Consider the following 26394-nt stretch of genomic DNA (forward strand, 5'->3'; position numbering starts at 1 on the left):
AGTTATTTTAACTAGATTAGTTGAAGGCAAAAATAACACCATGGACACCTTAAAATCTAACAGAGAATACAATGAGAAGGACCTTGACACTTCGTCCCCTTCCCAAACACAAACCTGAACTCCAAAAAGACATTTTATAATTTGGCAGGAATGTTGCTGCTTTTGTTTGGGGCGTTGTTTTTGGTTTTTGGTTGGTTGGGGTTTTTGTGTGTGGTGGGGTTTTTTTGGTGTGGGGTTTGGTTTGGTTTGGGTTTTTTTTGTGAGAATCTTCTGGGGACTGGCAGACTGAGTCCTACACAACATTACTCCCTGACTCCTTCTAACATGTTTACATAGTATCATTCAGAACCCATTAAACCGATCTACTTTGTCCCTCTGAAAAATTATGCCAGAATTTTTAAACACACCTTCTATTCTACAGTATGGAGAAGAGAAAATGTGGTACTGTATCACCACACACAAAGACTTAGTCTAGCAGTAAACCAGAATGACAGGATGAAATGATTAGACCATGCAGATTACAGATACAGTAAGGCTGTGAATCGGGCAACATATAAAACCTTTTGCTGGATCTTCAGAACATCATGAACTCAAAGACACAGCCATGCAGACCAAATACATTCCAGGAGAAATAAATCCAGCAGTGGCTAAACCGAGAGGCTGTTTCAGCTCCAGGAAAGGAGTCGTGTGGTCCATGCTCCCCAGGTGCAGCAGTGACCCTTTGAGGCCGCTGCAGGACAGCAAGGCCAGAACGTAGCAGGGCACCTGTGTGACTCCCCATGCTGCACCCCAGACACGTGGCCAACTAGTTGTCTCAGCAGCTACTGCAGTCTAAGGGCTGAACCTCCAAAGTTGTGACACACCTTTAAACCTCCCCACAGGCCTGACATGAATGACACATCCCACCACAGTAGTTTACTACAAAAAAGTTTATTTACTGAGCAAGGACTTGAGTACACACCACTTCATGCCATTAGCAGTCAGCAAACCTGATTTGATTAACCCTTGAGGGGATATGTCACAGGAAAATAGGAAAAACAGGGACAACTTTAGGGGATTATATTAATATATTACTATATTAAATAAAATGAAACCTTAATTCAATACATTTATAAGAGTCCAATTGCATAAAGCAGAAGTGACACTTTCCTTTGAGAGAGGAATGTAACAAGAACACTGGATCATGCTGCTTATACTTGGGTGAAAGCCCTTAAAAATACAATTCATGCCTTACTACTTAATGTCACTTTGATTTTTCCATAAAATTTTAGTTATGGCAGACTAAAATATGATCATAACATAGCACCACAAACATGTATTGCACAAACCCAAGTCTTGACAGCGTCTTTGTTTTAAGGAGCTGCATAAAGCAAGAAGAAAACTAGCAGGTGACAGGGCAATAGATTTTGACTTTTGGTTGAATATAAGGTATGGAGAAGGAAAGGAGAAGCAAGGTAGGTCAAACACAATACTGAACTGAGGGCCTAAGTCATGGCCAGAAGCACTCAGGGTCAAGATGGAATCAGCGCAAGCCAAAAACTCTCAGCTTCCATGGAGTGGTTCTTGGATTTGAGTCACTTCTGGACTGACTCCAGGGACAAAATTATCACCAACATGCTCCTACATTTTCTTTGCTCAGTGCACAAGGCCTATAATCCACCTCATCCTTGCTGTGTCTGCAGACATCAGCATTTCAGCTCACTGCAAACTCAGCAACTTGCTCCCAAATCTGGCTTTTGCACTACTACTCTCAGATTTCTCCATCGTTTTCTACAAGCACTATTCAGGTACATCCTTCAGCCTCTCCTCTGAGGTGCCTAGATAGAATTTCCGTAGCACTTACCTCTTGATCTGACTCACACTGTTAGACTGACTAGCTGTTCTTTTCACTCCATGTTTCTACCAGTATTTCTACAACCTTCACATCCACATTAAGCAGTCACACAAAACTGGCAGCCTACTTAGTAATGACCCACTCATTCCTTTCAAAACAGCTCTGCTAATAGTAAAAATGTGAATTTAGCAACCCTGGGGCACATCATCACCATTTCATTCTCTCTTACCTCCCCCACCCCACTGTATTTGTTGTTCCTGCTTTCCCTTCTCCTACTAGAAGACATCTGACTATTCCAAAACTGGGAAGGGAAGAGCTACAAGGCCCAAGCTACAGTTTGTAATTTATCTGGTCCACCAGCAACTGAGGGGGCATCATGTGCTCTTAGGCCACCCCAGGGGCTGGGGAGCAGAGCGTGTTCCCCGCAGCGCTGTCACAGGAGAGATGAACTCCCTGGCCCAGTCACTCAGCACACACACGCTGCTCAGGACCTCTGCGCCTGGTGGCAGGCCAGTGCAGGGGGTGCACAAGAGCTCAGCCCTTCGGCCATCCCACTGCAGTCCCTGGAATTTGGCTGTTGGGCACAGGAAGGGCACCTGATCTCTCCCCATCATGGCAAGATCCCTCAAGTTCCCTGCAGATTGTGTTGGGTTTGCAGCTTGTGTTTCACAGGCACATTGCAATTTCTAATGATCTGCATCAGCACATGCAAAGTGAATCATCCTGAACTTCTCCAGTGGCTCAGCATGAATATGGCCACAGCACTTCTTTTCAAGCTCTCACCTACTTGAGTCAGCCCTCTTGCTGTTACCACCTCTACGCTTTTGCCTCCTTCCCAAACCTTGAGGTAATTTCTCTCAAACTCCCTCAGCTTCCAGATTGTCACCTTATCTTGTAGCAACCCCCAGAAAATTCAGTTCTTCTTGTCCACCTCATCAATGAAGATTTGTTTCTTTCTCACCATTGCACTTGTACAGAGTCTCCAATACATCTCCTTAAATACCAAACAAAACTGTCATGCTATTATACTTGAATGGACCATGTAAATACTTTCTAGGAAGAGCTGCACTTCTGAATTTCTCTTGCTCCACCACACAACTAAACTTTGCTTCAGTTAGACGGAAAGCTAGATCTTTGAATCAACAGCATTAAATTGATCTCATGGATAGAACACCCAAGAACAGCCAAGAGGAGAACGGTGAGATCTAAAAGAATGAGTCTCTAAACAAAGAGATGCGAGTAGTGATACTTGAAGGAAAGTCAACAGAATTGCAAAGCAATTAAAGCAGAAGGAAAAAGCATCTTAAGAGAGAACTAAAGTTGTTTTCAAATGTAGAGCCTTTATAAACAAAGTCTGAAACAGCAAACTTTATTCTGTGTACTCAGACATAGTTCTGAAAGCTTGAAAAATACAGTGATCTATTGGATTGGAACACATCCAGCTGTTAGGTAAACTCAGTCAACTTTTACCACTTGATATTATAATCCATTAGTTTAAAATATTTATCAGAACATGACAGTGTTAATATATTTAAGTATTATATATTATTCAAGTATCATGTATTTTTCTCATTCATCTACCAGTAATAGACTGGGCATCTGTAACACTGATACAGAGACATGCACAAACTGGTCATTAATATGACTAAACACAGGACAAACACATCCTATATGGTACAAAACAAGACAGACAAGATGTCGCAACAGCAGCCTGAACTCTCAGAGGTACTTGCTGTACAAGGAGAACAAGATTTTGCTCAGTCCAATATTACCCTGGACCTTAAGTGGTATTTATCAGAGGCCAGACAAGAGTGCTGACATTTTTTCAGGGAACATAATACAGTAAGTAGGAGTGAGTACCTTCGCCTTTTAGTCCTCCTTAAATCACTTGAGCAACCCCTCAATACTTTTTGCATTTTAAAACTCGTATTTAAAGAAAAAGTAAGAACTGATTAAGTTAATACAGCAACTTAGAGATCTTTCTAAACTAACAAGTTGTATGACCACATGACACCACTCTTTGATGTATGTGTATTGCTAATGCAGACTCGCAGCACCTAGATGTCCTAATGAGTTATAAAATTTGGCATATTGTCTAACAGTTCAACCTACCTTATTAAGAGCTACCTTAGTAATGTGTGAGTTTGCTAATTTATGACTTGGCCAGGCAGTTCCCAGCTGAAAGAGCTGATGCTATGCACATACAAACACTCATACCAAACAGCAGCAGCAATTCTACTTGTGCCAATAGATAAGCAATGTATGGCATTGCTCAAGTCCACCGAGGCACGCCAAATGCTCCAGTCGGGGGGTGGTGAGTTATTTATGTGCTGCCGTTTATCTTCCTCCTACAAGTTCCCAAGGCGGCTTTCTCTTTCTACATTTGCTGTTTTGTTGTTGTTGTTTTGTTTTTACAGTAGGTACTAGGCAATGCAGATTTTGGTAAGTAAAAATTTGGCTTCTGTCTGTGGCTGGTAATTCCATCTTCTCATCCTCTATGCTTCTGTGTGGCTTCTTTAACTTGACCTAAAATTGAAACTGTACTTCCACACTACAACTGATTTTTTTGACAATATATCTGGAGTCAGAGTATCTTGATACAGTTGTTTTCAGATGGTTAGTAAGTCTTTGGTGGGAAAATTTCTTCTTTATTCCCCATTCGTACAATACAAAGCATCTTCTGTATTTGAGATATCATTTGCTCATTTGCACTTTGTCCTTTCATGCAAGTATCTTCCACAACAGAACAGGATACAGCTTCTCCCTCATGTCTGGTCACCATTTATTATCCAACGAATCTGAGACTAAAGCTGGAGAACAGCTCATGGGCCATGACCTAGAGACAGTTCAATTCAGTAGTTAGGGGAATTTCATGTGAAATCTGAGTTCTGTAGATAATTTCTTGGCATGGAATCACATATCCTTTTATCTTCTCAGTCCCCTTCAGAACAGCTCCCTAAATCTGCATCGACTCACTTGCCATGCTTATTTCTTTCCTTCTCCTTCTTCTCAACAATGAAACAATATTACATATAAAATAAGCCTATTGTGCCATAAAACTGCAAACCATTTCAACGTCAATTGCACAAATCTCAAAACTAAAGCTCTCTTAAATCTCTCCAGATTTGAAATTGAGATCGAGCCAGGAAATACTTTCGTCACTGATTTAAAAATCAATATTTTATATTTCATTTGAAGACTTTTAGCTGTATCTTACACTAAACTCTCTACTATCTTGTACACTGGCACAGACAGGATAAACCTCACTGACCATATTAAATGGCTAACTTAAAAAACAAGCTTTCACCCCTCTCGCAGAACAACAGTAATTTCAACCCTGAAAGAAACAATGTGGTAGCAGCTCCCCATGCCCTCCCATAGCACCTCTGTGCCGGCATCTGCCTGCCCAGTTCCATCTCTGCATTGGAAACTGCTTAGTGGAAGGGCCTGAAGTTTGTATGTTTCCACCTTTCACGCTGTGAACCTCTCTGCAAATTCCTCCTCTCATTGAACTGGCTTTTTCCTGGCTTGTCTTCTAAAGTCTCTCTGCCCAGCCATACTTTAGATGGCTACAAAGGTAAGGGTTAAAACAAACAAAGAACAACAAAGAAATGACCAAACAAACAAAAAACAAACAAAACCCCCAAACAAACACACACACAAAAACCACCACACACAACCCAAAACACACACACGCACCAATCAAGTCTACCAGTATTAATGTTCACTGATTTCAGCACTGAGCTCTGGGTGCCCCACTCTGGCCATCTGTCTCTTACTCCTTTTTTGAAAGCTTGCTGTGTATGAATAGTGTGACAAAAGGGCTGGGTTTCTACACACCTGCCAAATGCAGGTCCTGCACTTTCAACAGCCAGCACTACATGTAATATGTACTGCACTAAGATGGGAACAAATAGATTTATTTAACAAACAAGTTCAACACAGGTATAAATTTGTCAGCCTTAAATCATCTGCAATCTCTCTCTAACAAGAACATGGGACTTCAGGAGTATGCAGGATAACTTTCTGCTCAGCTGGTGCTCTAATGGGCTGCAATCTTGGCTCTCACAGCAGAGAAGCCCTATGGGGCTGAAAAATGGGCACGTGTGGGATCTAACACACAGAGATGTTGAAGGTCCGACTCCAGGAAACTTCATTCTATTTCTTCCATTTGTTTTCTTCTGAAAGTTACTTTCAATGCTCCTATTTAATTTATGACTGGTCTGACTAGGTCAGGTTGGAAAAGTTTCTATTGATGCCTGCGATGGAAGGATTGATTTTCTGAGAAAAAAATAGGAGCAAATTATTCATTTGCTAAGGATATAAGCACACTGAACTGTGATTTTCCTTCTCTGCCTGGGCTCAGTTCCACAGGTGACATATCTATTGCATTCAGTACCAACAGGATGGGTCCTGTGAAAAGGAAGGCTTTAATACTCTTTTCATCCATGGCCTCCTACATTTGGTGCTTCTCTGCCAGCATCTCCTTTCATGCATGCCTGCATAAGGACTGACCACAGCCTCCTAACGAATTTTTGAATACCACCAAGCCAGCACTGGAGGTGTTGGAGCTGCCTGCTGCATCACAAAACTCCGACTATAAAGTTTCTCTTTCACGTCCTCCTGACTGCTTGCTGTTCTTTTACAGAATGTCTTGCATCTGTCATTTGATAAGCCATCGTTTTCCCTAAAAAGGCCTGAAGAGCAATCTGTTTTGTGATTTTTCATCCAGCAGATTCATCTCAGTACTCATCCAATTTGAAAGTTCTCCATATGAGTTTGAAGCAGAATCTCTTGTTTGTTCAGCATCCCTTTGAAATGATGTTCATTTCTGTAGTTGCACTTTGTCTTAATTGGAGTTGATAACAGCATAAACCTGTTGTGGTTTACACTGAAAGAATAAACCCCTCATTTATACTTCAGATCTATGTTCAAATATTACAAAACTAATAATAAATAAAGGTCATCCTGTAGTCAAGCAAGCATAGGCTTAGCCATCATTCTCGCCTAGTTCATGCAGTAGCTTTGTTTCAGCTTCTAACAGAAGAACTGGTGATAATTTTGAATATTTACTTTCTTTCCACTTCTCTTCTGATTTTCCCATGTTAGCCTGTTCTCATTTATTCTCAGGTGACAGAGAAGCTAAGCTTTTCAGAAAGCAGGCTTTCTAGTTGCTTTGATCATTCTTTCTTTCTCAATTGTATGATTTAAATGCAAGGTATTGATTATTATAATACACTCATAGACTCTAAGATGGAATGTTAATTTACAGATACCAGCCATGAAAGTATTGCAATAACACATAGTATGGTGGGTTTTCATGACACTTCCAGAGATATTCCTAGCCATTACACTCTGCATTCGGTCAAATTTAATATAGAGAGGACATGCATTCATAGATATCCTGATGAACACTTTTTCTGGGACTTAAATAGTAGCACAATTAGAACATGTTCCCTGCTTACTCTAGAAAGTATGTTTAGTGCTGCTGCTCACTAGTCTTTAACTCCAGAACAGGCTTTTCAGATAGCATTCCTTTTCCACAGCCTACCTTTTAAGTATTTTTGTTGCTGCTTTCTCAGCTTCTACAGCACGGTTAGTAAGTGTTGCTTAAAGTGAGCCTAAAAATACTTTCCTAATACTATTGCTTTTCTAATATTTATGTAGAGAAGAGCATAAAATCATGAAAAATATGACATCTGTGGATAGCTCAGGGCATACACATCTGGAATGCTTTTTATCTGCCTCCACGGTGGACAGCTACTCTTCTCTGTACTATTAAAACTGCCTTTAATTAAAACTGTCTTTTAATTAAAAGAGTCCAGTTTAAAACAGTGCATGCCAACTATATTGTAGATATTTTCTCAAACACAGTACAAACACAAACCATGGATAGCACAAAATTTTAAAAACTTTAAGTGCCTGATGTATTTGGTACCCTGTGACCTATTCAACTTCCGTTACAGGAGTCTTTAGTTCACTCAAGGAAAGTGAATTAAAAGAAAAACTGAATAACAAAAGGACTAAAGGAGAGAACAAAAATATACTCCCTGTGGCTACATGGCAGTCAAGGATTTGTACAGAGATTTAATTGATTTTGAAATGCAGGTAGTCAGACATCAATTAAAAGCAGGCATATTTGACTGCTAAGTAGTAACTTGGTTATCTGACGTTCTATTTGTTAAATACAGTAACCAGAAAGTCTAGAAGGGCTTTCTGTGTATGTAAGACACCAGCAGATACATTATAAGGAATCACCAAGATAAACTCACCTATTAAACCTAATATTTATGAAATAATAATCACTGTCCCAAGCTTTATACATGTTTTTACCAAAACACCTAATGGAACCAAAAGTATTTGTTACACCAGTGCAGCCCACTAGAGGTCAAGTTACATCAAGCAGTTTAAAATACATTTAGTAATAAAGGGCAAAGTTTAGGTCATCTTCCTCTCATATATTACTAGAATCGTCTGGGTTGCCACATGTATAACAAAGTGACAAGTCCTTTAGAACTTCTGGTTAAAGCAAAAAAACCTCATAATATGATGGTTGGCTTACAGAGATACAAAACAGATTAAAGAATTGTTCCCATAATCCATTAATTCCATGGATCAGATTATTAGATTGGAAAAGTTTTCCTTAATAGAATACCATGGTATAAAGATTGTTATCTCAGTTTTAGACTACCTGCTGTAATGCTTGAAAATAGTGAAAATGGAAAGCTGCATTAGAAATAAAACCTCAAGACTTTATACCAGTCTTCTATAATGATGATATGACAGAAGAACTTTAATGCAGAGATAGATATTTTTGCATCCTTCTGTATAAAAGACACTTAGTATCACACATCTGGTCATACAGCAGGACTGCCTCAGAATCTTACAAAACAAAGCAGATATAGGTAAATAAATATCTCTAGATATAATATATACCACTTTGATAAAAATGGAAAAACTCCATGTCTAATCAGAAATCCTCTTAATAGCACATTGTGAATGCAGGAAGAATGCTTTTGGTTAGAATGGTTTCCAAACATTTGGTTTTCTGAATGTGTGATGTCCAAATACAAATAAAAGGTATTTCATGAATGTCTATCCTCTGTGCAATAGCAGGGCTCAGTGTAATTGTGCTGTCAGTCTGCTTTGTAAAGCTCCTATTTAAACTTAATTTACCTATTTCCCATGTCATTCATTCATCCACTTAGAGAAACAGAAATGTTTGCAATCACAGCCTTCTGGCTACAAAACAGTTTCTTGGTACGTATGTGGCCTGTAACTTAAAGCAGCTGTCCAGCAGAAAGCCACTTAAAATTTTACAGGAAATTATTTCAGCCAAGATGATGTCCCAAGACCAGGGTAAAAAAGATGAGTGGTGAAAAGCTGTATTTGCCCCTTTGTTTCTGTGAGGAACCACATAAAAAAAAATAAAGGACAGTTATTGCCCTCCCCTTCTGTACAGGAAGGAGACGCTCAATGACTAGTCTGCACTGTTTCTGCAATTACCCCTGAATGCTTCAACTTATGTTGTATTTCCTGGACTACCACAAAGAGTTCCAGAATTAGGGTCAGCCTAAAGATCACAGTATATAAACAACAGCCACTGGATTAAACAGCTTTCACCTGGTCTTCCTGCTTCACTAGCTCCAGATGCTTAACTCATCTTCTACTGTGATTGTCACCAAAGAGGCATAAGGAAATTGCACACAGACCAGAGCTCTCTGTGGATTATGTACTAGAAGAACCAGTGTTCCCCAAAGACTCTGAGGTGTTTTACTAGATCTCACCTCCTCAACCATGTGCTTGACTTTCTTCTGTTGGCAGTGGACCATATCATCCAGATGTTTGATTCGCTCTCTTAGGTTAGCTGCTACCTCCTCCAAATGCTGTGACCTAGCAAAACATGGAAGAATTAGGCATATCAGTGGGGATCTATGCAGTATAAACAAAACAAGAACAACCCTCACAATCACACCATAAATCGGGAAGACTGAGTCAAGAGGTAGGCAAGTCAAATTCCACTGACATATCAATTTGTACAAAGTACATTTTAGTGGTAGTCTTTTAGTCAAAAGGGCTGTCTCCACCCAAGTTAACTCACCTTTTCTTGCATACTGGTGTGCTTACTCAGAGCCTGAAGTGACGACAACTAAACAACGTGACAAAGCTTATCTCCTTAAGATGTCTATTTTTCCTTGAAGTGAAAGGCACTTAAACAACTAGATCTTTATCATCAGAAAGACACGTTTATCCTGACTTATTACCACCTGCAAACTTTTTAGAAATATATACTAAATAAAAGCCAGGAAGCACATCTGCTGGCATCCTTTTAATAGCTCTCCTACTACAGGGAAGCCTTGAGTCAAGGATTTGACATGGTTTTCAAGAGCAGAACGCACACTGCAGTAGTATTGACTCATCAACAGAAGGAACTGTTGTAGATGTTTTAAGTTTGTATGTACGGCTTTGGATACATTATGCATTTCTTCTAATCTGTTTAACACAGAAATTGAATGCTCACAGAACTCCTGCTACAAGTTGGTTTGACAGCCTGCCAGAGAAGTAGTTTTAGAATACGTGAAGAAACAGGGGGGAAACTTTAAGAAGTTTGCAGCGTGTTGGCCATGGAAGCCTCCATTTTTATCTGAATGTATAATTCTTTAAATTCTTCAAAGAATGCAATTGCTTGCTTACAAAATAAACTTCTGTACTTCTATATTCAGGAGTGTGGAGAATTTGAGAAGTGGAGGAGGGGAATCAAAAACAAAAAGTCTTTTCTGACTTTTTCTGTCTGTGAACAGCAGAAGAAACTGTTAAAGCTGCAAATAGAATAACCATTCTAAGCCAAAGCAGCAGATGGCAAACTGTATGCCATGACTCCAATCAATGACTGAATTGTATGCTGTTTCCTCCCAGAAAGAGTCTCCATTAAGTGAAGTACTCTACAGAACTGTAACTGCGGCACTTTGACAATGACTCAAAAAAAAAAAAAAATCAAGGCATTGCGCAGGTTTTTCAATCCTGCATATTAAGGTCTCATAGGAACCACAATTTACATTTTGATTGCAATTGTAGCACATATTTGGTTTCTCATTGAAAGATTCAGAATTTTAAGCAGTGACAGAAGCAGAGCAATGGAACAGAGGTCCTTCCTCAGGTGGAGCTCAAGTGGCTGGTCCGGTACAGACAGGTAAAAAGAGCTTAAGAACAGACTTCAGCCTCTGAACACAGATTAATTGGTTGCATTGCATAGATTGCAACTGCGTGCTTGCGTGCGTTGCTCAAATTCCTGTCTGAATATTGCCTTTACCCTTTTACTGCAGCATAACTTCATGCTGAGTAGACAGAGCAGGATTCACTGAAGTGAGAAGAGTATCTGTTATCCAGAGGTAAAGGAATAAAAACATTATATTTCATCTCCGTATTCTATGTTGTATTTGACATCTGTTCACTTTAAATCACTATTTTAAAAGGCTGCTGTGAAAAGCTGTTATTACCCTGAAACCAGATAAGCTGGTCACAGACCAACACAACTAAGCAGTGAGATGCTCTTGGCAGGGACCTCCTTTTATGTTTATGCTTCCTACAGAACAACGACATGCCAAAAACCTTAAAACTGAGTTTCTGGGTGCCATAGAAATATAACTAATAATCAAGTACAATTATTCAGTCTCTGCTTACAATTCATCTTTACCCACTCAAGTAGTCTCATATAAACTCTGAGTGGCAGATGCAATTTTCACTCCAATGGCAGTTATGCTGTTTCAGTGCTGGACAGATTTCTCATGACGCTTTGCCTCTGGCTTTGCTTGAAGCTTTCTTTTGCATGGTCATGATGCTCTGTCATAGTAGTAATGGATACACATGCCACCTGTGGGCAGAAACAGCACATCTAGGTGCCACCACACCACTAGGTCTTTCTTCTATTAATAAGCCTCATGCTTTCAAGAACAAGCATTCACAGAGGTCTCACTGTCAAAAACACCCTCACTCTCCCCAAATAACTTCATAGCTTTTTTCCGCACTGTGATACTACATGACTGATTTCTTCCACATCTTCATTTTCTTCATGTTCATATGTTAATGTCCACTGCATGTGTAGACCTGCCCCTCCAAGCCTCAAATATATTCCCTCAAGTGTTCATCTTTTCAAAGGGGATGTCTTACAGCTTCATACAGGATACAGAATCTCTTTTCTTTAAAACTGTCTTGAGCTATCTAGATGGAGATAATGAAAGTATTCATAGTCAGGATCATACTGTGCTGAATTTGGGAATACAGATTTAAGAAAAATGCAGTCCACAAATAGGTCACAACTTGTTCCATCTAAGATGTGCTCTGCATGTTTGAGTACAACTTTTCAAGAAAGGTGCGTGAAAGTGGGTTTTGTTGCAAAAATTAATTCTCTTGACATTTTTATGTAATTGACTTACATTCAGATGGACAATCTCTACCAGACTTTAGTTTTAAAGTCACAAAAAGTAAAATTTAGGTATCTTCAGAAACAAACAAACCCACCCCTAAAGTTTCCTAGCAATACTAGAAGTTCCACAGACAAGAATATCTCACCTTTCACTGTCAGAATTGTTTTCAGATTTTGCTCCAGATATTTGCATTTCATTTAGTTCAAGTTGTTTTTGCAGCTGGTGACGTTCCTAAAGAAGAAATGTTATCCTTCAGTTCTCCATGTGTCAAAATCTAAAGGCTTCACAAAGCATATTTCATTGCAATTCAAAAGACCATTTGTAAAATTAAAATAGAAACTAATTAAACAAAATTCATGACTTCCTATAGCCAAGGAGCACAGAATGCATAATAACAAAACCAAATTCCCAGCTATGCATGGAAATAAGTTCAGATTTTTCAATTTCCTGTTCAAAGATGTACAGTTATACTTGAAACTGATTTTTTTAATAAAAAGATGAGTCATCATGATCTTTAACTACAAAAATGTCAAATTTTCCATGGTATCCTTCCAAAACAATCTCTCAATCCAAGACTGAGATAGAAGGTATTGCTCTATTTTCTTCCCCAAAATATTCCTGTTTGTTTTTCAGGTGTACCCCAACACAGTGCTCATGAAGATCTATGAGCACTTGGGGACTGAGTAAACACAAATTAACACGTGAGTCTGCTATCCACTTTAATGGGAATTTAACAGAGGCATTCAGTTTACCCTGCAAGTATCAGCCAAACAAAAGCAAACTAAATAAGCGATATGAAGAAACTAATCTGTATTTAAGAACTACATTTCAATCCTTTATTTACTGCATTTTTCTTACAAGTTGTAGGCTGAAGCCCAGATGAAGTTAATGGAGCTACTAAAGGGGCATATAAAGGTGAACGAGTTATCAGCGTAATCGCTAATTTTACTAATAGACTTGCAAGCATCAGACAAAAGGGGCTCAATACAAACGCACATTAGACTAACCAGTCAAGCCAACAAGACTGGCTTATAAAAGTCTGTTTCTCAGTAACAAATACATACTATACTAAAGTTGATGAAAAAACACTTCGCTTGTAAGAACAGAAGACTCTATTCCCTCCACTTACTGGAATGCTTTCTTCTTCTGTATTTTGGATAGCAAGGCACAGACCTTTAAAGATAATGAGATGCCTGCTATTGAATGAAATGAGAAATGCCAAAGCACATCCAAGAGCACTGGAGTCTTTTGGAAGGGTCACTCTTGTACTGTTTAGAGTGACTCTATTCTAAACAATAACATCCATTCTCAGGTGAATGATACCAGAAAATGAAGAGGAAATTTCACTGTAACTGTTCAGGACAGAAGATACAAAGCTTTTTCAGACACCTGAAAAGGTCCAACAAATGAGATTCAGATGCAGTGTAATATGCAAGGAGAGGTACTATGATACTCTTAGATGCAATAATACATTAAAACAATCATAATGTGACTACTAGTCTGAGTTTTGCCCTGGAGCAAAGTCCATAAAAGACAAGGAGGAAATAGAGAAAGTAATGCAAAACCTGCTACAATTAGTTTTACAGTAGTGGTGCCAGTATCACAAGAGGTAAATGTTTCAAAGCATTTCTGCTTTCAGAGCTTTAAAAGTAAATTGTCAAAAACCTGCTCTCAATTACAGTTTGGTAGGGAACATTTAGCCAGGGAGAGGAACAATTAAAAGTTTTTTTAATGCTAGCACAGAAGGAAGAACCTAAGTTTTGGATTAAAAGGCAGTAAAAGTGATTTTTTTCTTCTCACAAAATATTTTGAGCCATAATCTAAATAAGATAGGTATCTGCACAGAAGATTAAGTGGCTGCTACATACCCACACAAACCCTCAAAACATTTTAGTCTGAAGCTTTCAGTTTAGCATTTCATCTACACGTGTAAAAATCTGGAGATACAATTCCAATCAGGACTATAAATAGCTAAGTAGTAATGACAGCTAATATTAAGTTTCTAGCTAAAACACATTTTAATGGACCTACTAATAGCATTGGTGATTACTTTGGATCATTTATGGTTACTGCTTCCTTAGGCTAAGGAGATCTTGCATACTGAAGGAAGACTGATTGGTCTTTTAAAACTCTTTAAAGAAAGAATGGTTAATCCAGTAAACAAATTTTGACACCTTAGGAAACTCTGACTGTGAAGACCACTAGAAAGACAGAAGAACCACTTAATTATAGTGTCTCTATGGTAGGGCAGGTCCATTAACTTATATGGATACAATAGCTAAGTAAGATGTGAACAGCAATGTCCTGTCACTGAGCAGCAGACAAGAGAAAAAAAAAAAAAAAAAAAAAAAATCAAGTTTCCTCCATGCATTTCTGCATTTCCTTTAAAGACAGTAGTCAACTAACTCTCATACCTCTTCCATGCGTTCAATCAGCCGGTCCAGCTCACCAATTCTCTGGTCTTTTTCCTGTATACTTGTTTCTGTAATCTGCATCTTCTTATTTGCCTCCTCAATAGCCTTCAGAAGCCGATTCGTTTCCTCCTTCAAATAAGAACATTTACAGTCTCATTAACATACAATATATTACTGAGAGGTTTTTTTTGTTTATTTAGGCCATAGAGCCAGGCTAATTGCTTTTAAGCAGAGCTCAAAGCTTTTCACTACACCAACCCAGAAGTCAGGAAGACTTGTGAGTCTAAACATGAATTGTATAGAACAAAAGACCTGGGACACTTTGGACTGCACAGGTATTTGTAAAACATCATTATGAAAATCTGAGAAAACCTTTTACCCATTTCTTAGATACTTGTTTTCCCTTCTGAGGAAGCTGTGAAGTAACAGCATAAGAAAAAGATGTGGTTGCAGAAGACAGAAATTTAAACCGCAAAGTTTACCATGTTCGGCTTTGTACTTCCCTCGCATATAAAAAAAATGTGAATAGAAAGAGACTGGTGAATCTGCCTTCAATCTCAGGCATTATTTATTTTTACCAGTTAGAAAAATGCAATGACAAACTGCTCATAGAAAGATTTTACCTGAGGATGGAGGGAAACCAGGGGACAAGAACAGTTCTTGCTCTAGTAGCATCTGGTGAAGTTCTTCCCCCTCCCCTTCTTAAATTGTCACTAAATTTGGACATTATAATGAAGAATCAGAAGTTAAAAAGAACAACTTAGTCTATTTCAAACTTTGAAATCTACATTATCACTAGTGTCACTGTGTTTGAACACATTCTTTTCTCAGCCATACAACCCCCAAAGCCTGGAAAGCTTAGTAATTGTGGCATGATTAGTCACAGAGAAAGGACTGAAAGAACCTGTGTCAACTCAGGAGTATTAAGTGATTGAGAAATGACTCCCAAGTTAAGCAACGCGCTTACAGACTGGCTATACATACTAGGAGGATTTCTTTCTCAGCTTTATGTTTCTGCTCCTCTTCTCGCATTTTTTCCTCATATTGACTATAGAGTTTTCTCGTCATTTCCCTCATGACTTCAGCATTGGCTTCCTGCGACGATTCCACCTGTGAGAGGGGAAAGTTGACCCATCAGTCAGTACAACACTGCTGGCAGCAGGAGAAATGGAGTTCACTTTGAGCTTTATCTCTACCTTGTTATAAATTTGACACTGCTGAAGCAGATTGTCATTTGTATCAAGACCAGTTACAACACTCTGCCAGTATACAAGTCATTCAAACTTTTAGAAGCTACCGCTTCAGCAAGGTTTGTGTTGTCTGAATTTAACTAGTCATTGCTTATCCAAGACCAGGCTATGCATCTTCACTGAGCTCTTCCATAACAACCTCCAATTCACTTGGTTTGTTTTTCCATTGAAAAGATATTGTCTTGCCCCATTTTACAGAAGCATAGAGATGGTCTAGATCGATCTCCTGCTCCTAAATGACCATGAGCACTGAAAGCAATAATTACTTTAAGCTGGATCTCTGTGTTATTAACTAGAAGACACAGCTGTACCCTCCTTCCTCTCTTTTGCTCTTTGTGTAGGCACAAGAACTGGGGTGACCATGGAGCAAAGCAAATCACAGAACAATCAGACTTCAAATTAATATGCTCAGGGCATGGAAGGGTTAATTTTTAACCACAGGACCAGAAACTTTGCTACTGCTACAGGAAAAAGGGCAGGAATGGTAATTCAAAGACAGGATTTCCCCCTTATGTTGGCTAAAAACACTGACTGAACCACACCCTTAGTGATTACACACCAGATAGGATATACACAGCTTAAACCCATCTACGCTGTAAAAAACCACAATACAAGCAAAGTAAAATAGGTAGTCCAGGACTTGGTTCCCTTACTAGAGATGCTATAAAGTTATAATGAAATATTGTGGGTGCTACAAAAATGTCAGGAAGAAGAGGAACATACCGTCATCTGGGAGAAGAATAGAGTGTTCCCTGCTGATCACTACAGTTCACACAGCTACAAAATCCCCGGATCAGATGATTAGGGTGGTTGTGTGTGGGTTTGGTTTTTTTTGTTGTTGTTTCCCCCTCCACCCCCCAAGGACTGAAGGATTTATTAAACCCTTGTGTTTATCTCGCATGGTGGGAACAAGCTGTTTCACTACCCTATAGGACAACAACATATTTCATCCTTTGAAAGGGGACTGAGCTCTGAAGGACTTCACTTGTACTGCAATTGCCCCCTTTGGCATCTCACCTAGACCAATACTAAGGCAGAAGCAGTAACCTGCAGTTTGTGAGATGCACTGGAGTTAAATTCAGTTTCAGTACAACAGAAAACCTTGCACATTTCAGGAAGCCTGAAAGAATCATATCATTCAGAAAAGAACAATAATCAAAACCCAGAGTCCTTAAGATACACCAAATGGGAATATGATCTCTGGCACTGTCTCTCCATCATGCCTTTGCTCATGGCTTGAGCAATGAGGGAAGTAAAAACAAGCACAAAAAGGTGGACTCATCAGGGCATCTGTTAGAGTACTGTTAAGCAAGGTTTCCAACCTCAGTTATTGTTATGACTATATAAATAAACCAAACCTAATAAGCTACACTGGTGTGTTCCCCTACCCAGAAAATAACCACAGCATACTGCAGTAACTGCTTTTCAACCGATTACCTCCCAGATTCCGCACCATGCTCTTACATTCACCCCTGGAATTAAATCCCAGATGGCTCTGCTTCTTTGATACACAATTTTATGTTTAACTATCAAATACAGCAATGAGGTATTTTATCCATTAGCTTTGTAACAAAGCTGCAACTTTGAGGGCATAATTTATATGTTTTCCTAGTTAAATCAGAGTGTGTATTCTGCAGACCTTGACAAGGTTGAAGATAAACAAATCCTTAAGCGTCCTGTTGAACTGGGACTTAACCTGGGATTCTCTGCACCTTTCCTGGGCTTGTTGGTGTATGTCCTTAAGATTATAGTAAAGACCAAATTTCTGTTCTGAAATCTTAATTGCATCAGCTTTGCTTTCTTAATTGTTTTTTCCCTTTTTTTATTTCTTGCTGACAATAGCAGGTGCAAAATACAGATACTTTTATAGCCTGTAAAGCTTCATTATGAGAGGAAACTAGAACACGAGTTCTAAGTAGAAATGCACTTATGCTAATGTTTTCTTTTGTAACTATTGATCATTAAGCATGAACGCAAGTCACTAGAGAGCCAAAAAGAGACATCATCTGACAAAAATCAACATGAATAAACCAGCAGTCACCTTAATTTCACAAATTCTCATACAGTACAAATTAGTCTGTTTTGAGCAATTTTAAGAAAGGCAAAGGTTTCCAGAAGATGGTGGTGTTCTGTGGTTTTAAATTAAAGGAATATATTTGGCAGATGAAGGGAGAAAACAGTCAAGCTTTCTGGTGTATAAAACATTTCAGTCCACGTTTTATTCCCTTGCATTTCTCTGTAAGAAACAGCTTAATTCTCTTTCCAAGATACCTGCTGTTACAGTACATATCTGCTGACCACATCCTTATAAAACTTAAGAGATTACTTATTAAAAAATTGTGCAATACCAAATAAACAAATTCAACATAAAGAAATCCTCACAGCACAGTGTAGAGCTATAATATTCCTTTATTTACAGCAATGGACACCATTTTATGGTTTGAATTTTCACCTGCCAACATTCCCAAATGGTAATCCCATGTAACGGAAAGACTGACTGCTGCCAGCTGAGATTCTTTGTTATTAAAACAGTATTGATTCACAGGAATATGTCAGCTCTAGGGAATGATGAAGGCATGAAGAATGAACAACCCTTCACAAAAAAGACCAAAGAATTCATTTAACATACTCCTAGTGCTCTTACTGGGCTATATTTTTAGGAGAGTTTATATACCGCACCTTTAATTTCAGTAACTGATTTTCAATTTGTGCTGTTTCCAGTTGCTTTTGCTTCTCTCTCAGCTTTTCCATAGATTGCTCGTGTGTATGTTTTAAATTCCTTATTTGTTCCCTTATATCAGTGTTCTCCAATGTAACATCCACTAGAGTTTTCTAGAAGAAAGAGGCAAACCACATTGTAAAAGCACAAATAATTTGGTGAACTAATATGATCATCAGATTACGGAACAGACACAAAATTTAAGAGTTTCCTGAAGTGTCAATGCAGTGTGAACAGTTTTGCAAGATGTAACACTTAAAATTATTGCTTTTCATGTACTTAGTTCGCTAGCCAGTATTTCCACGAGGAACACGCTCAGTGAAATCAAGTCCTGGAACACTACAAAAAAAATAAAGGAACATGGATACATTTCAATATGAATGCTACTCCCAACAATCTTCCTTGCTCCTCTCCAAGGCCCATGCTATACATATAAAACTGTGACATACGATAAAGCAGGAAGGTAAGTTGTTCAGCTCAGATATGTGGGAAGTAATTAAAACAGAAAATTCATTCCCACCTTCTCCCTCCCCCTACATTTCAGAGGTATGTAAATTCCCACAAGTGTTTAGCACCCAAACATGCCACTTCCACTTCTGTTGACCAGCAAAGGCAGGAATAAGCCAGGAGATGTACTGTTTTGCACAATACAGAACAAATCACGTTTCAGCTTAGATATTTCATAGAGACGTGACTAGTGGCATTAGTTTGCTGCACATCAGTTCCTCTTTATTGTACACTATTTTTAACAGGTTTTTAGAAAACAGAGGTGTAGGAGATTTTTTTAAAATTAGTTCCTAAATTAGCTGCCTTAGATATCTAAGACAGTATTTTATGGGCTTGTTTAGTGTTAGAATCTATATTTGTCATCCATGTCTTATGTATGCTTTCAAATCCATGTCAGAAAAGGCAACTGTCAGCTGTTAAACAGCGATTAAAATGTACCTGCAAGTCTATTGATGCTGATGTCAAGGAGCTGTTCATTTCACTAAAGCTATCTAAGGCTGCAGCCTGCACTCGCACATGATTCTCTAAGGATTCCTGATGAGCATTTGTCACCTGAGCAGGAAAAAAAAAAAAAAAGTTTTATATAGAATAACGATCAAGTTCAGCTGTTCTTTCAAAGGGAGCTACAGAAGAAAAAGACCCCATGCTTAATTTTCACAGTGCTAGGATGCTTAAAATATATTCTTGCACCTCAGAGACAAACAAACAGAACTTAGAATCCAAATATGCTAACAGAAATAAGGCACAAGTGTCTGCATTTATTGCTAGTCTGTAATCACTGTAAAAGCTGTTCTTTCTGAAAGGACAGAAGGACCCTTGGCAGATGTCTATTCATAAAGTTTATATACACCGAGCAGGCAGATTGTAAAAAGTCAGAGTGAAAAGCAGAAGAATGCAAGAAATGAGGAAGTCTAGAAAGGTCTGGGTGCACTCTGGAATAGCCTTACTTAGGAAGGAACTGACTAATCAGGTATGGAAAGAAGCAACATCTAGAAGATTTAAGGATGAAACAATACAAAGCAGGTAGGCGAAGTCAGTAGAGAGCTTTGTAGTGCAAAAATTTTTCATCTTCTGTTATGGACACACACATGCTTAAAAACTGGATGGGGAAAAAAAGAAAAGGCACAAAATGACATCGGTTAAGAAGAGACCAAAACCCAAACAGTATAAATGATGATGAACCATCCAATAATAAAGAGAAAAAAAAATGTTACAAAGGGAGGCCAGCCCAACTCACATTCTTACATGGACCAGATTTGTTTCTTTATAAAAATAGGAGAACACTAGGGACTGATACGGTGAACAGTTAGTGTGTAGTAACAGAATCATAGACAGATTAGGTCAGCACAGGGAGCAGAAGCCAAGTAGTTATTGTGAACCCTATATAAAGGCGTGCTCATGTGAAAACAAAGAAAGAAATGAACAACAGCAGAAATGCTTTGGAAAGATTAAGTTACAAGATAAGAACTCATGTGAAGAAGTACACTGCCCAGGGCAGGATACTGGAAGTACAAACTTCAAACAAACTTCATAAACAAAAAGTAGTCCTGGAAATTGATGGGGAAAAAGCATAGTGATTCAAAGCTGTAGCAAAGAGTATATATAGGATTTTAAACAGGATCCCCAAATAGCATGAAAGATGCAGTCATGTAAAACCAAAACCAACCAACCAAGCATATATTATTAGGTAGAACAACAATTGTGCTTTCCTTCAGGCTATCTACTGAAAAAGAGGGGAGGGTGTCTCATAACATGCCATTTATGTCAGAAGGAGTGTTAATTTGCTTCAGAACTAGAGATTCTGTCAGAGCCAGTCAGAAATCCTTAACTGAGATGTTCAGACTCATGCAGGATTTCTGCTGAAGGTCTGGAAGTGCAGAGTATCACCACTGCTATTCAGCATCAGCAGTGAAGACAACAAAACTGCATCTGAATCAGCATTTGCCTATGTGCATACTGGATGGGGGACTCACCTCATTGGCATCATTAAGACTATTTAACACACTTTACAGAAATTCAGTTTTCTCTCCCTCCTCCTCTCAAGTCAGGGTGACTTTTTTTTTTGAGACTAATTGCTGGAGAATAAAAATAGCAGTTTAACATAACACAGCATGCAGAGAACTGACAGTCTCCAAATGAGGATGGCAGAAGGGCACAAACCCGGGTCCCAGTCCCTTCAAGTCAGCATACGTTTAATTGCCAAAGATTCATTTGAACCAGGCTGTGAAAATCAATGTTGAATATAAAATCCACAGTAAGTTTTCAGGGAGATTTTGTGGACCAAAGACCTCAGCAGTTTAGTATGAAGGATACTTCTACAGACTGCAGCAACTTTTATTGCTAAAGCAGCATGTCAGAAGAAAGAGGTCATCAAATGACCACTGAAAGGTTCGGTAAAGAACCAAAAAGTAAGTACCTTTTAGAACTGTCATGTACTTTAATACTAAAGAATATTTCTACGTCTTTTACTACAATGTTTAAACAATACAGTCAGTAAAACAGAGCGAAGTCTTGAAATTACACTAAGTTGCATGTTACTCCTAATTATGTAAGTTATTTATTCAATTCACCTGGCAGCTTACTGGTATCAACATCTCCACTAATTAACAATATACACAGACAATGCTATTCTTTTGTTTCCAAGAAGCGGGCAATTAGTAATTCCACACACAAAAGCATTACTGTTTTACTTTACCTTCCTGGAAGGAAAAATAAATTAATAAAGAGAAGTATAGATATGACATAAAGCAATGGAGTGGTTTGAGAAATTATATCTGTTCTGCTGAAGAAAAAAAATAAGTTTCTGGATAACACTGGAGCAGTTATTCTCATGTCCTTTCCCTACAAATGAACATATACTTACTTTCAGTTCATTTGTAAGCTGCTGTATTTTTCGTTTCATTTCATCATATTCACCATACATCTTCTTTCTTACTTTTTCCAGAGTTGCTCTCACCTGGTGTCAGAAAAATCAAATGCCTTTTTCAAACTTATTGATGATACTGTTTATAGTAGGACTTAATTGTTTTTTTCTACATCCTTCATCGTTACTTTCCATCAACAACAATTTACTCTTAAGAACAAGACAAAAACTTACATCTCAAGATTGTCTACATAAGGATAATATGAATAAATGTCTCCAAGTAATTCTAAACTTCTCTGTACACACTTAACACTTGTAAATTAATAATTTAGATCATTATTTCAATTTAATTATCCATAACTCCTTCTAACCTGATTACTGAAGGAATTTAAACTAATTTGAGCATATAATGTTTTCTTTCTGAAAAAAAGCATCCCCACATGGATTTAATACACTTGCATACTTTTTAAAGTGGTTAATTAGTTTTCCCTGAGTATCCTTTGAAGATAAACCCTTTAATTTCAGACTTTTATGCTAGTATATTGTTTAGCTAGCCTTAATTTACTAATGTAATTTCAAATCTGAAGGACAGAGTACTCAATTTGATTTTATTTAAGAACTATGGATGGGAATTATACCTTGCAAAGAAAAAGAAAGCATGCTGGAAGTCAGCTTGGGTTTAAACGCCATTGCAATCATGCACAGAACCAAGAGCACATATTGTAAACACTAGTTAAATGTTTGCCTACAGTCTACTTTCCAGCTACTTAATTCGACCTCCTTTCCTGCCTCTCCCCTTCACCTCTATCAAAGACCGACTGACTGCAGATAATCTAGGGCAGTGAGTTTACCTCATCTCCGCATAGGCTTGGGGCAGGAGCAAGACGAAAACTTTAGTAGGACCTTATATAAGAGGGGATGTTTCCAGCAGCTCTGCAGTATGCCCACTCCCTCCCAGAAAGAGGGGCATTGGCCATCAAATCTATGCAAGGAGTAGGCACAAGCCTACTCCAAACTACGTGCTCCCTTTGGGACTCTACTGTTAAAGACAAAACTTGCATAGCTGAACACAGCTTCCAGAAGACAGGAGAGCAAGGGCCAGCACGTCTCTTCCCATGTCCTTTCCACTTTTTCCTGAAAGGTTCATTATCCTGAACACTCACACACGCACACAAGATACGAAGTTCACCTGACACATCCCTCCAACCCACAAGCCAGCTGTGATCTGGAAAGGGCAGGGAGATGGTCCCAGTCCCAGCAATTTGCACCAAGCACCAGAAAGCGCAGCCAGGGGAGCTGGACCTGCAGTGTGGCAGCTCACTCATCCCTGGACACCCCTCAGGAGGGCAGATACACCACCCAGGCAGGAAATCAGCAGCCAGGACAGCTCCTGTGCCTCACCTGCCGCAGCAGTGACAAACCCTGACTGCGAGCGCAGGTGACAATGGTGAATGCTGGGAGCTAACTAACTGGGAGTAATACAGGAAAGAAGCAAGTGCCGATAGCTAGAGACCAGGCAGATGCTAAAAACACACATAATTACAGTCTTTTGCACTGCTGGCTTGACTCAGTGTTCCTCCCTTTTGTATCAACTCAGCTGTTTGCACTTGAATCAGCATAACATGATAACTGTTGACCAACAGCTCCCTGGGTGGTAAAGGTGGATGGGAAGAGAAGGTCAAGTTATTTGCCCTGAGCTAATTAGGAGGTTATTGCCAAAGCCAGAGAGCCAAGGGCTGACAGGCAAAGAGATGCTGAGTTTCAAGCACAGAAACCGGCAGCAGCAGAAATGCATTTTTTTTTTTCTTTTAGGACAGCTTCTGCCAATTATGATAAATGAACATGCACAGAGAAAGTAGTACAAAGTCATTCTTATTAGGGTGACTATTTTAAGGCTGCCCCAAAATACACCCAAGTGATTTTACTATGTCACCTAATTTAGGAGCCTTTTCAAAACTGGGGGTTTGGGGACAGGGAAGCAGAGGAAGAGAGGAGAGTTTATCCTTTTGGGTGTTTGCTTACATAGTTTCTTCTGTATCACATTTGAAGTTATGAAGGCTTCAGGACAGAAGCCCCGAGATCTGTGGTAGTTTGCTTGCCCAGCCATAGCTCATTCAGCAAGCATTAACAAGCATCAGCTGGCACAGATGCCCTGAGTCTGGACTGCACAGTTCCCAGGTACACAGCATGCTTTTTTGCCAGCTTGAATACTAACAAGACAAGCCCTTAGCTTCAGAGTAGGTTCTCTCTTCAAATTAAGGTGCTGGGTTAGACATCAGCCATCCCATATAAACCAACACCTCTACACGAATATATAGAAAAGATATTTGACAAATTTTGAAGCTGAAAGCATAACTCACTTCTTTAATGTAATTCATCTCCTCTTTCAGCTGATCAGCTGACCAGCCATAAACCACCATTTCTCTTTTATGGTTGTTGTCAGTTCGGTGTACAACGCCATACACCATCCCATGAGAGAGCTTCCCTGGAGGCATGCCATTTGGTACGTGGCAGAGGTCCTTAAAAATAAAAAGGTAAACGTTATTTTAAAATCAGTACTAGAATTAAAAAAAATTAAACAAAAATATAATAACTCTCTCAGGAGAGAGAGCCAACCACAGGGAAAGCACAACAGCAGCTAAGAACACTAGTTCCCAAATGTTTTGGGGTCAAACTGTCATCCTTCATGTTTTTGGGAAGATCAACAACCAATTTATAACTGATAGAGATGTCTAATTTCCACTGATTTTAATGGAAGTGATAGAGCTGCAACTAGAGACAATGGATGGGATTTGTGCAAGGAGAGGGAGACGCATGTGAGAGAAAAAGTTATCCTGCCTTATTTTCATTCATCAACATACGCTACTTTTCTGCATTCTTCCAGAGCATGTCAGTTCTCACAGTTCCCTTTAAACTCTTGCAACCACAGAATCACCTTTCATTCCCCAAACTCCCTGCTGCGGGAAATACAAAAATTCACAAGTTTAATAAAAAATTTTGTAAAGTAGTAATTGTATGTCTTACTTAAAGGCACTATTTGCAAGATTCCTCTTATTCATCTCAGTAAGAAAAATATTAATGCAAACAGTAGAAATAATTTCCCTCAGCATGTAAATAAATATCTGCAAGGTCAGATGTAGCCATTTGACCTGACTACTTACCTAGCTTCCCTTCTCACCAACCCAGAGAAACAGCCTTCCACAGCAATCACCTGAAATGAGTCACTCTCCAGAAGTACTATTAATAATTTATCTTCTTGATTACAAAGAATCTAAACAACTAGCTTCGATGAAGATATCCACAATATGGCTTTTAAAAAGAAGGGGAAAATATTCTTACCCAACTTTGAATATTTGCAAACTAGGAACCTAAAGTTAGTGATTATTTCTGAATATAAAGTTAAACACAACCTTGGAAACACAGCTGTTATTGCTTAGCTTTGCACATTGTTTTTGAAAGGTCAGTCCTGGGGACAAATCAGTTATAGATAATTTTACTGAACTTTCTCATGCTAAATATACCAGGCTATGGGTAAATTTGAGAATATTTGACCTTAGAACTTGTCTGGTTTTGCTTTGCTCTTCAGTAATGACGCTGTATGAAAAGTGACAAACCTTGAGATTCTTTACTAAATTAAGAGTCTAAGCAGTGTCTAAATACTCTCTTTAACACCAAACAGAGGCTGGAAGAGATGCTCAGCATCTTATATCCATCTGCAGCTGCACCCTAGAGAGTTTCCAGTCCTCACCATGACAGACAGTGACAACAGCATCTGCACTCTAAAGCAGTAGCACTTCCAGTTTTCAGCAGCCAAACTAATCCAACTGTGGTGGCAATGTAAGAATAAACACTTCTTTGGGTAAGGGAAAAAAGAACCGGAAAGTCTACTTGCATTAAGAAGAATAGGTAAAGATAGACATTTGTTTTATATTGTGTCCCTCCCTCACGGCACTGACAAATTTTCTCAACGTTGTAAATCCTACACATTTTCCTTTGCCATAGCATTAATGGCTTAACCATTTTGCTGAAACTCTGGGTGTGCAGGGCTAGAACGGAAACATCACAGAGCAGACATCTGATAAACAATATTTGAGGCAACAAACAACAAAGCTATAAGCAGTCATTCAAAATAAAGTCTGAAAACCCCCTAATGGAAAAACATTGGGCAAACAGCTCTACCTACACATGAAATAATTTTGCACTTTCAAAACACTACATACAAAGCTTCATATCCTGATAATAAGAAGTTTCATAATTATATATTATTGGGTTGTTTGTTTCGCTGTTTGGATGTATACAAACAAAAACCCCACACATGATTTATTGAAGAGCAAATATAGAAACTAGATGGGGACAGGACTCAAAGCTTTTTTGTGTTTGTTT

The 26394-nt window shown here is 38.8% G+C and overlaps 1 protein-coding gene across 4 annotated transcripts in view; it reads right to left on the minus strand.

Moving 5' to 3' along the window:
- Nucleotides 1-26394, minus strand: part of MYZAP (myocardial zonula adherens protein) — a 64206-nt gene that overhangs the window by 19427 nt on the left and 18385 nt on the right. For all 4 annotated transcript variants that reach the window (XM_065847061.2, XM_071813877.1, XM_065847060.2 and 1 more), the window contains 8 exons: nucleotides 24372-24530; nucleotides 22012-22104; nucleotides 19587-19700; nucleotides 18602-18754; nucleotides 15657-15782; nucleotides 14673-14801; nucleotides 12404-12489; nucleotides 9622-9727 (listed from right to left, as the gene is read on the minus strand). In XM_065847061.2, coding sequence (XP_065703133.2) covers nucleotides 9622-9727; nucleotides 12404-12489; nucleotides 14673-14801; nucleotides 15657-15782; nucleotides 18602-18754; nucleotides 19587-19700; nucleotides 22012-22104; nucleotides 24372-24530 — 966 coding nt within the window. The remainder of the gene's footprint in view (nucleotides 1-9621; nucleotides 9728-12403; nucleotides 12490-14672; nucleotides 14802-15656; nucleotides 15783-18601; nucleotides 18755-19586; nucleotides 19701-22011; nucleotides 22105-24371; nucleotides 24531-26394) is intronic.

Source organism: Patagioenas fasciata, chromosome 12 (genome assembly GCF_037038585.1).
Source record: "Patagioenas fasciata isolate bPatFas1 chromosome 12, bPatFas1.hap1, whole genome shotgun sequence".
Lineage (NCBI taxonomy): Eukaryota > Metazoa > Chordata > Aves > Columbiformes > Columbidae > Patagioenas > Patagioenas fasciata.